The sequence below is a fragment of the Elgaria multicarinata genome, chromosome 6 (assembly GCF_023053635.1).
Source record: "Elgaria multicarinata webbii isolate HBS135686 ecotype San Diego chromosome 6, rElgMul1.1.pri, whole genome shotgun sequence".
Classification (NCBI taxonomy): domain Eukaryota; kingdom Metazoa; phylum Chordata; class Lepidosauria; order Squamata; family Anguidae; genus Elgaria; species Elgaria multicarinata.
The window spans coordinates 89,921,623-89,939,001 of NC_086176.1; the positions used below are offsets into that span (position 1 = coordinate 89,921,623).

The 17,379-nt window shown below is 42.2% G+C and overlaps 1 protein-coding gene across 1 annotated transcript in view; it reads right to left on the minus strand.

Moving 5' to 3' along the window:
* Nucleotides 1-9,617: 9,617 nt before the first annotated feature.
* Nucleotides 9,618-17,379, minus strand: part of ZSWIM6 (zinc finger SWIM-type containing 6) — a 107,817-nt gene continuing 100,055 nt past the window's right edge. The window contains exons 13-14 of the mRNA XM_063128032.1: nucleotides 15,419-15,500; nucleotides 9,618-12,677 (exon numbers count right to left, since the gene is read on the minus strand). Coding sequence (XP_062984102.1) covers nucleotides 11,815-12,677; nucleotides 15,419-15,500 — 945 coding nt within the window. The 3' untranslated portion in view covers nucleotides 9,618-11,814. The remainder of the gene's footprint in view (nucleotides 12,678-15,418; nucleotides 15,501-17,379) is intronic.

Here is a 17,379-nt window from a genome sequence, read left to right on the forward strand (position 1 = left end):
TAGAATGTTCCCAGAGCATACTAGACAGCGGGCAGGAACCTTTGATGCTCTAGTAAAGAGGCTTCTGTGGCAAAAACCATAGAGCCCATTCCTAGAGCAGTTCCCCCTCCCCCCTTTTTTTTACAGCAGCAGATGCTGGGGCTCTGGGCAGGGTATGTGCATATTATTATTTTTTGCACCATTCCATTAGACCAATGCATAAGCAGGAAACGGGGCCATATGGTCAGGAAACCTCAGTCACACATGATTCTAGATTGCATAGAAGTCTTTACATGTAGAGCTGTATGTGTGAAGGCTCCACCCTTGCAGACATTCATGCTGTGTGCATGGATACCAGGGGACGGGGCTAGAAGACACACATGGTATTGGGACAAGGCTAGTTACTGTGGATTCATTCCCATGTTGGTCTGAATAGGACTAACATGTTCCTTATTTTTTGATATCTTCACGTTCCTAGCACACTGTATGCTGCATCTTGTTGGAGACGTCCACCCTTTAATCAGGTATGTAGCTCTGCTCAGAAGGTAGATGAACCAGAAATCCAAATCCATAGCATCTGAAAGAATAACACAGATTGTGACTTTGGTGCACTGAAGAGAGAGGCACACAATGAGTGGCACTCTATGATGGGGATGAAAATAATTCCCCTAATCCTCAGCTGATCTGCAGGGATCAGCAGAGGGGGTTGGCTGAGGCAAGTGTGTGTATGTGCACACTGTGGTGTGAGAGAGTGAGTGGGGTATGTTGTGAACATGTTGGGCACTGTTCACACCCAGTGGTGGCATGCGGCCCCTGATGTGCTTCCTAGGAGCCGATCCAGCCCTTGGGGTGAAGAAGCTGGACAACCATCTGTCAGGGATGCTTTAGGGTGGATTCCTGCATTGAGCAGGGGGTTAGACTCGATGGCCTTGTAGGCCCCTTCCAACTCTGCTATTCTATGATTCTAAGGTTCCCCATTCCTAATATAAATCTTATTCAGTCCTCCTTCTCTTCTTTCTTTTTTTGATGTTTCATGTTTAAGCAGATCGTCGCAAATAAGGACTAGAAACTTGCCAATTCTCTGCCCAATACTACATGCAACAGGTTTCTGCCCTCCTGCAAAGTTGCAACATAAACTGAGTCCTGGTTGTGAGCAACAACTTTGCTACTGACGCTTGCTGTGCACTTACAGTAAATCCAACTGAAATCTGCCATCCTGGGTGAATCACCACGGCCATCTCCACAAACTTCCCTTTTGCAATGGTTGCTCACACAAGTATAACGGATGTTGAGCAACTTGGTGTGCCAGTGCCAGTTGCTGTGTTCTCATAGGGTGGGTGTAGCAAATAAAGAAATCCAAATTCTCAGCCATTGGCAGCAGAATCAAAGTTCCTGTCTCTAAGCATCTTTTGCTTAGTTCCCCAACAGCAGGTATAATGCAATAGGGTGGTTTGATGTGGGTGCAGGAAAGCTGTGGCTCACCAGCTGTTGTTGGACTACATTTCCCATCATCTCTGATCACTAGCCATGCTGGCTGGGGATGATAGGAGTCTGACAATAACAAGAGGGGTACAGGTTCTCCACCCCTGGTTCAATGTGTTTCAAACATGCAGTAGAAGATGGTACAAGTTAGGAAATTCAGGGGTGACTGACACAGGGCCGGCCCTACCATTAGGCACAGTGAGGCAGCTGCCTCAGGCATCAGATTTTGGCTATCCTGAAAGGGCAACAAATTGTTTGGTATTTAGTTTATTTGGATTGTGTTTTTGCTGCCAGGAAGGCAGAAAAGCATTTGTGAGATTTTCTGCTGCAGGTGCCGAAATGACTTGTCTGGCCTAGGATACTATGGGCTGGTGCAGCAAAATGTCCTAGATTAGTTCTGGAGTCAGAGCATCTAAGAGAACAGCAAATTGTGATGGCATGGCATATGAATGGTCTGTGTAGACCAGGTGCACATATTGACACAAAATCTAACTTTTTTTGGTCAATGAAACTCCAAAACTCCGCACCCAGAATGACAGAGATGGAAGAAAACCATAAACATCTGCTGTTATTGTTACTCTTCTTTTCTCTTGTTCCTCTGCTCCCCACTGCTTGTAATTTTGTCACTTCTTTCCCTCCCCCGGCCACCCCCCTCCACCCCCACCCCCCCTGAAATTAGAGTTGCAAGCTCTTCGGATCAGGAGATGTGCCTTTTCTGCAACCCTGTAAAGAAACTAGTGATGGCATAGAAAATTGTAATTATCAGAATCCAGCTTTGGCACTCTTGCAGAAACGTGCAGGAAAGAAAAGTGGGAAGCTGCCAATCGCAGACAAGGGAAAGGGCGAAACCTCCCGGTTCGCAAGAAAAAAATATTTATTGTTATTAAAGCCCAATGCATCTTGAACAGAGATCTTCCTCAGGAGCAAAACATTTCAAGCTAGTATTTGCACACGGCTGCATACCTGGGTGTTTCCTCTCTTTCTTCCCCCATTCTTGCAGTGTGCTGCTGTATTCTGAACCGGGTGTCATTCCCCTCAATAGTTCTTCTCCGGCTTAGAGTACAATCCAAGATAGAGAAGAGCTCCATCCAAGCACCCACACAGTTACCTGGCTGCAGATTAGGGAGGAAGGTCTCATTCTCCACCCAGATACCTAGAATGGTGGTATGGCAGCAACCCAAGCACTAGGAATCCTGGAGCAAGTTTCTAGGGCACCTAATGTTAATACTAAGTCAAGTCACCTGGGCAACTTACATTTCCCCATTGCCTGGGACCCTAGTGTAACAGCGCTCCAGATGCCAGAGAGGGAGGTTGAGCAGAGAAACATTGACCCTAGTGATAGCATGATGGGGTTCAAAATAGGCTCAGAATATACCAAATTATTCCCCATGGTTCTTTTAAAAAAAAAACCCACTCATCTTGCTGAGCAGGATTACAAATGAAGCTGCCAGGGATTGGGAGGGAGGGTTTTTTCACCTAGTGCTCTGAAAAACATTGGCTATTAAGGGCTGCTCTTCTAATGAAAGGGTCCCTTTTCCTTCGTCAATGTCATATGGAGCTTTTGGCCTTGCTCAAGCATTGTGAGAATGATCTACAAAGCAGAGAGAAGGATCCAACAGTGTCCAGCTGATAACGTTGTGCTAGCGGAAACCGACATTTGTGCAATGTCAATAGCACTTGCAAGGGACACCCATCCTGCTAGCAAACGTCAACTTCCACTAACGCAACATAAATAGCACTTGCGGCCCGACACCGTTGGATCAATCCTAGTGGCTCCCACAGTACTAGCATAATTTAGAAGGGCTCTTGAAAGAATGGGATGCATGCTCACGCACTTAGCATGTTGTGGGACCTCTCCTCTTGCCAATGTAAAGGCTTGTTCATGGACTTAAGCAAAGGAATGTAAAAGCCACCCCAGTGCCTCGCTTCCTTTCATCTGGAGCTTAGAATCCCATCTGGGGAAATAGAGAAAAGGAAGGAAGGAGGGAAGTTCAAAAATAGAGCTCTTATTACAGACCACCCATTACAAAATAACCTTTTGAACTACATCCAGCGGGCACTATTTTTAAGTCTGAAATAGTTCAGAGAATATGCTTTGACCAATTAATGCTTCCAGCTCTGGGAAACGAAATATCCCCCCACCCTCTAGATAACAGACAAGGTCTCCAAGGGTATGGTCTCTGTAGTATAGAGAATTTGCCTGTGGTTGCAATGCAAAAGGAAAGACTAAATAATTTGGTCTTCCAACTTGCTGTTCTGTTGAAAGGGTAAACCCGATGAGAGCACAAGTTTGGGGAAGACTGGCTTAAGCAGATGATTCACAGCAAAAGTTCAGGGTGTAACCTTTGTCTAGGTGAGCCTTCCCCAACTTTGTGTTTTGGACAACAATTCCCAGCATTCCTGACAATTGGCTGCACTTGCTTGGCCTGATGGGAGCTGAAGTAGGAAAACACACACACACACACACCATCTGGAGGGCACCAGGTTGGGGAGGTCTGATCTAGATACTTCTTCCTGGTCTTGTCCTCCACCATAGGCTATCTCTGCTTTCCCCAGAACTCTAGCTCATTTTAAAATTATTTCCGTACCATCATCAAAAACAGTCAAATCACTCTCAACAGTCCAGCCACCAGAATTTACAATTCTTTGTAAATGTAGTAAAAGTAAGCCCAATGGGTATTACTCCCAGGTATGAGAGATTGCATAGGATTACATCGTTCATGACAGAGCCATTAGATTAGAGTTGACAAGACACCTCCTGACCACAAAAACATGTAATTCGTGAAACCCTTTGTGAAAGAAAATGGCTGTTTGTTCGACTCAAGAATGAATGGATGTATCAAGGGAGACTAAGGATACACTTGCACAATCACTGCAGCCCACCATGGCTTATTTAAGCCATGGTGTGTTGTGGTATGTGCCGGTGGCCATTTTGAATATTCAACCCCTAGTGGAAGGTTGCCATAGTTTGTCTCCTCATCCATACCTATATGGCAAAGTTTGTTTGATGGTTAAACAGCCCTCAAATAACCCTACAACAGACCATGTGTGGCACAACTGCGGCGCAGAACAGGATATATTGTCACTGTAAGGTACACTGCATTACATTTGCAGCCCCCTGTGCTGGGATGCAATTTTGTCATTATTAGTCTATTGAATCAAGGCAGCAGAGGTAGCAACACAGGCCAGATCTATACCAAACTGGATATAACGCTTTGAAAGTGGTTTGAAAACGGTATATGGAATGTGTCCTGGGCCCCAACAGTTGTCAATACCGTTATAGACTGTTATAAAGCAGTAGTGTACATCCTGCCACAGTCAAAGAGGCAGTCAGGAATGCGGGTCTGCCTGACAATGCTATAGGCATATCTCCTAATCGTGTACAGATGTACGATGAACTTCTGTGCCGCTTGAGGCATCCAGGCTGCAGTTTGGCCACCCACAGGATATTACTAATTGGCTAAGCAATGCCAACACCCTTCAATATTCCGCCACCATTTGTAGCGTTGGGCTGTTACTGTCAATACCCTGCATCCAAAAGGGCTTTGAGTTACAAGAAACGCTGCACCATGGTTTCATACCTCCAAGATAGGAAGAATGTTTACTTTCTAGTTCAGACCTTCCCATTCTACCTGCTGGCATACTGACTGTCATTAGAGCCCATTTGTTACTATACAACATATTACTCTAGTAACCTACCGAGGCAGACTATAAGTCTTATTTATTTATTTATTACATTTATATATCCCGCCTTTTTTCTTCTAAGGAACACAAGGCGGCATACATAATCCCCCTCCCCTCCATTTTATCCTCACAAAAAGGATTATTTCCTCCCAAGGGATTGGATATACATATATTAAAGCAGGATGACTGATCATAATAGGTGCAGCTATCCAAGTTTGGCTGCTGCTTAAACAGGATTTGGCATGGGTTTTCGAAAACTTGTACTGTTTCAAACACTTCCAAAACCAGTTTAGCCTGAGGTGGCAACAGCACTAAAGCAGGGGGTGCAGAACTTCAACCGCGGGGGGGAAATCTGTGCTTCGGGTGTTCCCCAGCTGGCCACAGATGTTTTACCTGCTTTTGTGCAATTTTTGTCCATCCTAAAAGGTTGAAATGTCTCTCCAATGCTTTTTTTTTATCCCCTCTGCTTTTGGTTCTGCCCCCTCAGCCTCACCCACCCCTGGAATTGCAGCTCCCAAGAATGTCTTCAAAATGGAATTTGGCCCTTGGGTTGAAAGAAGTTCAACATCCCTGGTCTAAAGAAATGTGCGAACACAATGGGAGAGGAAGCTCTCACAAAACTATTTTTCAACTTTATTAAACTCTTGATTGCTTCGTTCCCAAGAGGTACAAGAAATTATTCTTTCTACCAAATAAGACAGAATGTAGGGATGGACAACTTGTGGTCCTCCAGGTGTTTTAGCCTACAGCTCCCATCATCCCTAGCCCACATGGCCAATGGTGAGTTGTAAGCCAAAATATCTGGAGAGAAATAAGTTGACCTCTAATGACTACAAACTACATACTGCAGGACAATGGGCTTTCCTTTGCTCCCTCTCCTTCATATGCATTTATTCAGACTGTATGCCTGCAGGTGGTTTTGCCGTCGTGGTTATCTCTACCTATTAAGTTGTAAGTACGTATGCGGGTTTATGTGTCCGGAAATGTTTACCCACTTCCAGATGAGTTAGAATTTTGAAATTTGGCAGTTTGAAAGGTCTGGCTGTACAATGTACCAGAAAAATCTAAAAACAATTTTTTTTGGTTTTAAGTATTTTTAAAGAATTTAATAAAAAACATAGGCTTACACCTACAACTTCCAGCATGCTACGGACGGGAGGCTAGATTTGCTGGCCTTTGGCGGCCATTGTGATAAAACACTTTCTATAATAATATAAGAATCTATTTCTCAAGGACTGAATGTTCAACTTTTGAACCTACACAGAGCCTCTTCCCTACGCTCCTTGCCGAAATAAAAATCTCTTACCATCTTAGAAGATGAATAAGTCGCAGAGATATGTTATTTATCAAATACACGTTATTCAGGGATTCAGGCAATGCCGGGTATATCAGCTAGTTTCATATATAATGTCTTTGGGTTTTTTTAAGGTGCTTTAAGAAATGGCATGAACCGCAGCCCGGCCTTAACTTTGCTTGTGTGGAAAACACTTCTTTCTGCAAGGAGGCAGGGGAAGAGGAGGGCTCCATGCAAATAAGGGGTATTTCCAGCCGGCATAGCTGATGGTGAGGGATGATGGGAGATGCAGTCTAACATCTAGAGGGCCAGACCTGTGCCATCCCTGCTTGAGAGGAAGCATGCAGGAAGAACGGCCTAAGCAGAAGTTAGGTTAAAAAAAAATAGCTGGGAACAAAATGTTGGTGGCAGCATAACATGACTTTAGCAAAGACTAAAATGTGTGACACCTTGCCTGACATGAAATATTTCATCAGACAATGAGCAAAGCTACAGAGCCCCATACATCACTTTGAATCAGTGACAAAACAGCAATGCTTTGGGACAGGATACACACATTTCTGAACACAGGATAGCTTGTGGTGGCATTACAGCTGCATGAGCTAGGGCCATTGGGCAAGCTATGAAGTCAGAGATATTTATGGAGCACACTCCCTTGATGTTGCAGAGTATATAGTGCTGTCGTATCAACAAGGGTGTGGATGACAGAGCAGCAGACTGAAGCAGAAGGGGATTCTGGCAGCCATTTCACAGAAGTGATGTTCTTGCCTAGTCTGGTTCCTCTTAGATTTTTATTTTTTAATTTTTTTGTGCAGCTGCTAAAACTCCTGAGCAGAAAAAAAAATGGCCTGTACTATCAGAGCACCCCCTGCCCTGACCCTCCAGATAAGCCACTTCCCACCATCCAAGACATATCATCGCCATGAGATAAGCACAAGGCATTTGGCAATGCGAAGTGTTCAAAACAGTTGGAAGACTTTGGGTTGTTGATTGACAAGAAATCCATGGATTTTTATTGTTTTTTTTTTTTTAATAAAGAAGAATTCGCTGTTGCCATGGATAGAAGCATTCAGGTGAACCACCAAAGTAGAAGAACTTTGCGGAATCTGCTGTGTCAGTTTAACTAAGGGAAGATTTGGATTAGCAGCTGAGCTAGGTAAGCATGGATTGGATTGTGTGTGCGTGTTATGAGCACATAATACCTCACATAACTTGGGACTGGGCTACCTTCTGCCTCCTCCCATGAACCTACCTGGATTTTAAAGTCTTGGGGAAATGCCCTTCTCTTGGTACCACCACCTTCAGAGGCACATTGATGGGGGGGGGGGGGAACCAGGAGGGGGCCTTCTTGGTGGCTGCTCCCAGACTGTGGAATTCCCTGTCCAGGGAGGCTAAGTTGGCTTCCTCTCTGTTGACCTTCCACCTTCAAACAAAGACTTTTGCCTGTTACTATTGTGTTTTTTAAGTGTTTTCAATACCCTATTTCTTTGATTCCAAGACACACTTTTCCCCCCATATAAACATCTCTAAAAATGGGGTCCGTCTTAGAATCGCGGGTGTGTCTTAGGTTGTTTTTTTTTCCTGTTGGTGGTACTGAAATTAGTATGCGTCTTACAATCAATGGCATCTTACAATCGAAGAAATACGGTATATTTATTTTATTAGTTTACTATTTAACCATGTTTTTACTCTGTTTTCTTTAGTTCCTATGATTGTTAGCTGCTTTGAGCACCATCTTTTTGGTGGAAAAGCAGTAAACAAAACAAAACAAACAATAATTAGTAAAGCTAAATTTAAAATTACAGGTGAGGGTAGGATTGGTTGAGGTCTTCTGGCAATGCAACCCAGTCTCTTTCTGTCTCCATCTCTCTCGCACTCACACAGTGCATAGACAAACTCCATCAAGACAACCAGCTACTTAACTGCAGCTAGTTTCTATAGGATGCATGTCAGCATATGAATAACTGAGGTGTTGTGACAACTGCTTTTAACTTCTAGAGCAGGGGTGGGCAACTTGCAGGCTAAAATATCTTGAGGGCCACATCCCCCTCCAGACCTAGCCTCCATAGCCAATTGTGAAGGATGATGGGAGTTGTAGACCAACAGCATCTGAACAGTCTCACATTGCCCACCCCTGTACTAGAGCTTTATGCACAAAGACCCTTCACAGCTTTAACACTTCATTGGTTTCGTGCAATCCTGCACACGCGAAGGAGTAAGCCCTTTCGATGCAGCCAATACCCAAGGATTGCACTGTATTTTCTTCTTGTACTTCTCTTGTTTTTGTATCTTCTGTATACAAATGTATGCTGAGCATATAATTCCTGGAAGAATGCCAAGAGAGAGAAAGGCAGGACCTGCCCCGGTTGGACTTCCCTCTGCCCACCCCCTTCCCTAGGGCCATTGACAATCTACAGCTCTGTGGGAAGTATTCCAGGACAGAGATGACGTTAATACCAGTCAACTGTTCCTGCTCCAGCTGGACTCTCTTTGCCTCCAGGGACATTTTCCACCGACTCAAATGTTAGTATTGTTTGTGATATTTTTTTTGGTGGGCGGAGGTTACTTGGTAGGATTTGTATCCTGAAAGGCAGCATATCAGTAATTGCAATACATTAAAAACACCAAGTATGAACGTTGTATTTAATATGAATACAACATGTATGAAGCATGTGGATTTCACTGGGGAACTAATAAAATCCCACACATGAACAGCTTATCACATGGAACAGCTTCTATATGGGCCAGTTTACACTTATGTCCCCACCACAGGCGCAGCTGAGGAGTATGCAGGGACCATGAATGAGCTATACTTGTGGAAGGGCTGGTTAATGCTTAGCATGGTTACATGCTAGCACTGTAGAAAGATGAGGGCCACTGCTGAATTAATGGATGGGCAGCTTTTGCCACCATTGGGGGGTGGGGGTGGATGTACCCCCCAGTACTGTAAATTCAGCAACACTAGTATTAAATATGAGCAGAGTTAAGAATTCTCTGCTATCCTGGCACATGTTGCCCTGGGGCTTGGTCCAAGAGCGCCTTTAGTATTTAAACTCAATGCAAAAATATAGGGAGATGCAAAGATGGTTTCTCTTATAAATCTGAAATGCTTGCCTAGAGTCTTTAAGTTTCACCATCCGGTGTTTTACTAAGTGACATACCATAAAGGAAGCCAAAATCAACTTTCAAAAAACTAATTTTAATCAAAACAAAAAAAATTGTTGATCATTAACAAGTTTATAAAACAGTGATTTAGTTACATAAATAAATTGATATCAGTGTATCAAATCTTAATTACTTTCAACTTCATGAGCATGTTTACATGGGTGATGAAGTACAACCTTTTTTTTCCTAGTATAATAAATAAAATGGAGAGCATGGAACAAGTTTTCCCCCCCTTCTAAACAAACAAAAAATGTCTACAAACATACCGCTAGCATGTTCTCTAATGAAAAGAACAAGAGACACAGGACAACTTTTGCACCAAAATGTTAAAAAAAATGCTTTAAAAAGCACAAGGATATAGAACCATCAGCTAAAATAAAAGACACTATACTGTAACCAAAATTGGTAATAATAATAATAATATAATAATAATAATGAACAGTTTGGTAGTTAGATCTCCAGTTTGGTTATTTTAAAGCATTAAGACAAGGCAAGATAGAAGGCTGTTTTATTTTGAAGTAATTCTAGAGGAAATAAAAAATATTTCTTAAAAAAAATTCAACTGAAAAGTAGAACAGTCATACCTACACAACTTTCTGTCCTGCACAAAGTCAAATACCTATGCAGAATATATTTATATTTATATATATATAATATATATATATGTTATTTGTGCACGAAGATTAGCTTATTATTAGCTCACTGCAAAGGCGTAATGTACTATGTCAATCGTTTTGGAAAACATTGTAGGTAGCTACAGACAAATACTTGCCTCATGGTCACTACTTATGAGCTAAGTGCAATGTGCATGAACCACTTTGGAAGCTGGTCACTTACAGCGACTGACCATATAGCAAAGTTGTTGTAGTTGTTTTATAACATCACTGCTTTTGTAATTTGTTTGTTTCAAGAAAGTGGTAAAAAACCACCACTTCATCAGATGGCCAGATGCTACTGGTGACCGGGATTGCAATGTAGTTTGTGCACACCCAGATAAAGTTTACAAGTAGCGACAATGTGGTACATTGTTACCTGTAGCCACCTTGTGTGTGAAAAAGAAAGAAAGGATATTTAAGTTTTCTAGGCTAGGAGGCACAAACCCCAAATCTGGCATACTGTATTCTTAATGCTAAGGCTTGCTGCTCTGGCTGTGTTGTCTCCTCTTCAATAGAGTGCCTGTTACAAGCGCAAGAGAGTGTATACATATATATACACATACACACACGTGTCTGTATAAATATATATGCATGTATAAATTCCCCCCCAATTTCCATCCAACAATGCAATCCAAAAGGTGGCTCTGCATAGATGCCCAGCATATTAAGTTCATCACCTGAGCCAGCTCTGAAGCTAGGCGTACTTGAGTCTTTTTTCAATACATTTGTCTCGTTTTTGTTTAAAACCAAGCTACTGCAGCTTCAAGTATTTCGCATTATAGATTTTTTTTATTTTTTTATAAATTAGTTAGTTATATTTCCCCCTCAATATTCCGACATATACTATAATATATATACAGTACAATAAATGCTTTCATTCTTTTTAATTTTTTTTTTCTTCAGATAAATCCCTGAGAATGTATGTTGACAGTCGCTAAGTTTCCACATGCACAAGCATCGTGTGCCATGCTTCTGGATGAACAAGCACTGCAAAGCCACGTGGGTCAGCCTTTGAAACTATTACGTTATCTGTGTGGTTGGTTCATTTTAAAGAAGCTGAAATGTCAGGATGAGTTACAAAGGAGTAAAGCTGGAGCCATTCGAGGTACTTATCACAGGATGGAGGTGTTTTTGTTTGGTTTTTTTTGTTTTGTTTTGTTTTTAAAGCCATTGCAATACATTTCTCTCTCTCTCTCTCTCTTCGTTTTGTTTTGAGGCTGTGAACGTATACAGAAAGAACAGGAGAGCTCTGTGGACTTCAGCCACTTGACAACATATACTCAGTGTAAACCAAACTTTTTTTTTTTTGAAGCCTCTCAATCTCTCATACAAAACAGAAAAAAGGAAAGGAAAAAAAAATAAACACACACACACAAACAAACTTTCACAACGTGACATTTTAGTTTTGCAAACTCAGTATATAACTATACACATATAATACCGGCGTGGCTCTGTTTAAGTTAAAAAGGATACAAAGGCAGGCTCAAGTAAAAACATACCACCCTCCCATTCCTCCCCTCCCCCCACATCCCCATTCACACTTTTTTTTTTTTGTCAACCAAACCGTTCACGAACCAACATCATCAGTTTCTTTTTGCCTTTGTAGATTTGTTTTAGGTTGTCAATGAACTGTGTAAACTGAATGTGTCCATCATGAGCCATTAAGAAAGTCTCACGGGCCTTACTCAGGAACTCTATAAATTCACTGTAATGCCGTGGACTGATGTGCGTGAGCCGAGAGTGTGTGGTATTAATATACGCTCCGATGGTGGCGTCCAAGAGTTGCCTTAGCGGGGCTTTGTCCAATGACATGAGCTTACCAGAGTTCCTCCTTCCGTGAAGTCCCACCATTCCAGGAGTGGTCAAAGTACATCTACGCAAGATGTCCGACAGTACTGTTGCACATTTGACACTTTTGACCACCAGAGGTATGATAGCCGCTAGTTCATTTTTCCCAAGGGAGTGGCTGAGTGCGCATGCCCATAAAACATCATTAATGGCAGGGTGCGTGTCCTGATTGTAACTCAGGTTGAGATGCGTCATGGCCAACGTGGCCAGTTTGTAGGCGCGCATCGGGTAACCACGATGTTCCATGTATCGCGCTATGGTGAAAAGCTGTGTGTAGCTCATGCCGGTTGCAGCAGCATCAAGAACAATTTGGTAAGCAGTCTCAAAAGCTATATGATCCTTTTCACACAAGGTCAGTGCAGAGAGGGCACAGTTTTGAGGATCCTTCATGGCACACTGTAGGGCAAGCGTCCTAGCACTGCTGGCCAGTTTCTCCTGCTGATGGCAGTCTAGATGCAAACGGACTATAGTGCTGTTGGACATCACCGTGGTAGCAACAATGCTAGTAGCTTCAGTTGGAGTGAAAAGTGTAAACCAGTTTTGCATGATGCTGTCCAGTGCATAAACACCTGTGAGGCACAGAAAGACGTTTGTCACCAAGACTGACCCAAATGTTAATCTAGAAGAAGACCTTAAGGCATGGGGGCTGTTGTGGAAGCTCCCTACAGTACCTGTGTGTTGAGATCAGGATTGTGTGTATACTACACTACTATGCAACAACAATGCCAAATTCAACACCCAGAAGAGTATCAGTTCTCCAAGATTCTAACCCTTATGTTCACAAAGGCACATTTGGAAATGTGCTAACAACATCAAATACTAAAAGCCATTTGTCATGCATATATTTCTATATTTCTGTAACGCATGCAACCTGGATTGCCTTGAAGCAGAACTTGCAACTTCCAATGCAGAATACACAATAGGCCTGCTTAAACTGAATGTATCCCTAATGCGGCCAGCACATGTATTTTTTTCAGAAAGGAAGGAATTTAGAAAAGACATGGGACAGCAGATCGGGAGACTGACTGCTCTCTGGGAAATCTGCACACAACCTGCATCTTCTAAAAGAAACATAGGAAGTTAACCTTGAAATACGATTTCTTAGACCCAATCCTATCTAGGCTATATTGTGCCAAATGCACAGTAAAGAAGAGGCAGTAAAATAACCGACCCACCCTCCTGAAAATGTTGACTATAAGTGGTAATATGCTTACGCAAAAAAACAGAAAACAAGGACCCCATGCTCAGTTCCTATCACTACAGAGCGGGCCCAGTGTTAACCATGACAGATTCGAGTTTTGCAAAGTAGCCAGCTCTTTCCCTGTCCACCGCTAATAAAAGTGAAGACCAGCTTGCAACCTCAGCCTCAATCACAGCCTATGGGCAACTCTGCATATTACTACTTTAGCCTATACCCCATTTGAAGTTAATGGCAGGCCTCACTTGGATGTCAAGAAGACCACAGATGAAAGATTGCAGATGATAAAACTCCAATATAGACTCGCAGATCATTACAACACATGGTTGTGCCATTCATGGAAACAAGCCGCCCCACGAACAGCCGAAGGGAAGGCGAGGGGGGCAGCCCATTCCAAACAAGTCCTAGCACCCAATGCATTTATTCATAAGAAACTAACATCCTTTCACCAAAAAAGGAAGGAAGGAAGGAAAAAAGGTCTATGCTGCATTGGATATAACCCCAATAGAAATAATGACATTTCTGTCCTTAAGGAAAAATCCTCATCTATAGTCACTTCCAGCTTTCCTATCTGAAATGTGCAGGTTTCTTTAGTACCCTTTTGTTGCTCTTGCGAGGGCAAACAATGACTGATGGGCTCCATAAATTGAAGCTTATAGGCAGCTTGAGTGCCTCATTATTGCTTGAAGTAATTTGCACACATCTGTGCGCTCATCTAACCACACCCAGAGGTCCTTATTTTGCTCATTTGGGCCCTGCTGTACTATGTGCATGCATGCACATCTACCCCTTTACCCTGCACTAGGCACTAAGGCCAGCCACTCAATGACTGGCCTTCATTTACATAAACAAACATGCCCCTCATTTATAAACTTGCTCGAGTCTCAGAGGTGATCTTTGCATGACATTACGGCTTCCTTATGGAAGCTATACATATATATATGCTAATGTACAGCAGAATAAAAAGGCAATTTGCTTGCCAATCGTGAACTGAGTGAAACAACAAACTTGCCCTCTTAATATCTAGAATGCAATCTAGGTTTTAATTGTCTTGGCCAAGACAAAGATGCTATAAAGAAAAAAAAAGAGGATGCAAATTTACAGGTGCACATCGCTTGATGAGAGGCTAAAGAACAGTAAAACGGACAGTTTTGGTCCCTAAATAGGGGGGAAATGAAATCCCAACAAAATAGTTTTTGCAGCGATGGTGGCAAAGCAATCAAGGAAATCTGCTTGGACAATAGGAGTTATTCATCTTAGCAAAATTGGAAATAAAATATAGAGAACACCTATTTAAAATTCTTTTGAGCTTATGATTGTGAGCAAATTTGAGAATACAAAACACACACCCATAAATAATAGATACTCTAATATTTTTGGCCAAGGTTTGGACTAATTTGTTTAGGTTGTTTTAAGAGAACACTAATGGTACTTTCAGAAGCTATGCAAAGAATGCCTTTTTGTGGCAAAGGGCATGCGTGATTGATGCAGCATGTAAAAGAACATGTAGTTCCTCAAAACATGGCTATTTAATTTGCATGATCTGGTAGAGAATGTTCCTGTTCCTGAAAATTGACAGGCATTGGAACAGTTCAGACATTTCATGAGCTGCTCCACATTTTGCAGGGTGGGGTGCGTGTCCTCTCACCCCTCTTTGTTCCTTGTGGCAATTCATGTAAGTGGTTTTTTCAGCTGCTGTATTTACACAAATTGCTACAAAGAGGTTCTCACTATATCTGAGGACACAGTATGGACAAAATGTACACCCTTTGCATGGCTGCATTCCTGGGGACCTACATGGATCATGTGCTCTCTCGCTGGAGACAGCTTCTTTCTCCAGATACTAAAAATGGTTAGGGTGGCATTTAAGTGTGAGAAAAACGTTAACATCTGGAACACTCAATTCATGCGACATCATTGCACAGAGGCAGGAAATTCAAAATGACAATTTAAATGTTTGATGTGGAAGTGCTCCAGTTTTCACTGGAAGAGCAACATGGTAAGAATGGACCCAGTAAAGACCATTGAAAACTCTTATATACAGGAAATGATCAGACTATTTTACAGCACGAGTTAAATCAAGATTCTTCAGAGGTCAATGGCAGCTCATACCTACTTCTGTTGCACATGTTACCAACCACCTCACCATCTCTCGCCGCCGCCAATTCAATGTTGATAACGTCATGCGCATCACCTATTCAAAAAGATGAATATTTTATGGATATGTAAGATATTTTAAAGGTATTAGTTCCAAGTAGCCGAGTGCTATGGCCACAATAGTATCTAATTAAGAACGTTTACCAGGAATGGATGAACCCATTTATACTCATAAACAACTTATCTCAAGATCTTATGGCAAGTATCAGCATTACATGAAGGACAATCCCATAAAGGGCAAAACGAGTTCTCCTATCTCTCTTCTTTCTGTACATCCTCTCAATTACTTTCTTACACCCATCTTATTCTGTAGTTTGACTCCTTTAATTTTACTCCACAACAATCTCCTAGTAATTTTCACTATATGCTAGGGAAACACAATAATTAGGTTGTCGGGTAAGAGAAAGGAGTTGTGATCAGTACTACAACTCTAAGCAGTGGTTGCCACAACAGCTATTTTCATTTGGCATTCTTCACTGGACAACACTGATAGTTTAGATGTTTGCTAGTTGGATAGAGGATTGGGACATTCCTCCAACACTGAAGTCATACCACTCTGGTGCACAGCACCACCAGCTGAAATGTCCACAAAACCAATCATGAAGGCAGAGTACTTACCCCAACAGAATAACATGCAACATGTTAAAAGGGTCAAAATCAATAGATCAGTGTGTGGTAACCATAATGTTCCATATACCATAATACACTACTAAAAAGTTAAGTACATCTTACGCCAGTTTTAAAAAGGCCCATTTCCCTTAATTAATAACTTAATGTGGAGAATAGACTACTTTAGAAGAACAGTTTGGGAACTGGGTATCTAAAGGGCGGCCTCCTCTCACAGGAACCTGCCTAAACATTGTGATAATATTTTGAGGCCTTTCTCCAGCCGCTATGTGGCTAACTTCAGAAGACTGGGGCAGTATTTTCAGTAGTGGTACCCTATACGTGGCATTCCCTCTCTAGGAAGGCTTGTCTGGCACGACACTTGGTATTTTTTCAGCACAAGGTGAAGACCAATTTATTTGCTTAGGGCTAAACCTTCCAACAAGTCACCTAGCTAGTTTTGACTGTTTTACTGCTGAGTTAAACATAAATCATACATACCATTACTTTGCATTTATTAATTGTTAGCTGTTTTGGGAGTTTTGTACACGGAAGGAGGACACAGAAATGCCTCAAATAAATAATAGAAGAGAATACAAAGTAAAGTGTTATATAAACAGGTCACTTGAAGTTGTACACTATATCAATGATATGCTCCTTATGCAATATCAACATCCTTTATCTGTCTGCAAATATTTTATGGATCCATGATGTCAACCTGCGGACTTGTGTTTTCAAACATTGTCTCAATTCATTACGTATTTTAGGTGTTTGTAAAGAACTGACTAGAGCAGGGGATGCAGAACCTCTTTGAGCCCGAGAGCCAAATGCTATTTTGGAGAAGTTCTTGGGGTGGATACGGCTGAAAATGTTGGACTGGGAGTCAGGAGATCTGAGTTCTAGTCCCCACTCAGCCCTGGAAACCCACTGGGTGACTTTGGGCCAGTCACAGACTCGCAGCCCAACTTACCTCACAGGGTTGTTGTTGTGAGGAAAAAATGGAGGGGAGGAAGATTATGTATACTGCCTTGGGTTCCTTGGAGGAAAAAAGGTGGGATAAAAATGCAATAAATAAATAAGGCAAAAGGGGACTGTGCCAAAGGCCAAAAGCCCCCAAACACAAGCATATTTTAAGATAAAAGCTCCTCCTGCCAGAAACGAAGCTTTGGAGAGGTGTTTCGGTCTTTTAGAATGGGGACGACGACTGCACAAAGCCAGGAAACCATCAAACAATCAGTGGTTGGAGGAAAGGGATGGGGCCATCTTGTTAATCATGACAGGCTGGATTTGGCCCTGGGTCTAAGGTTCTG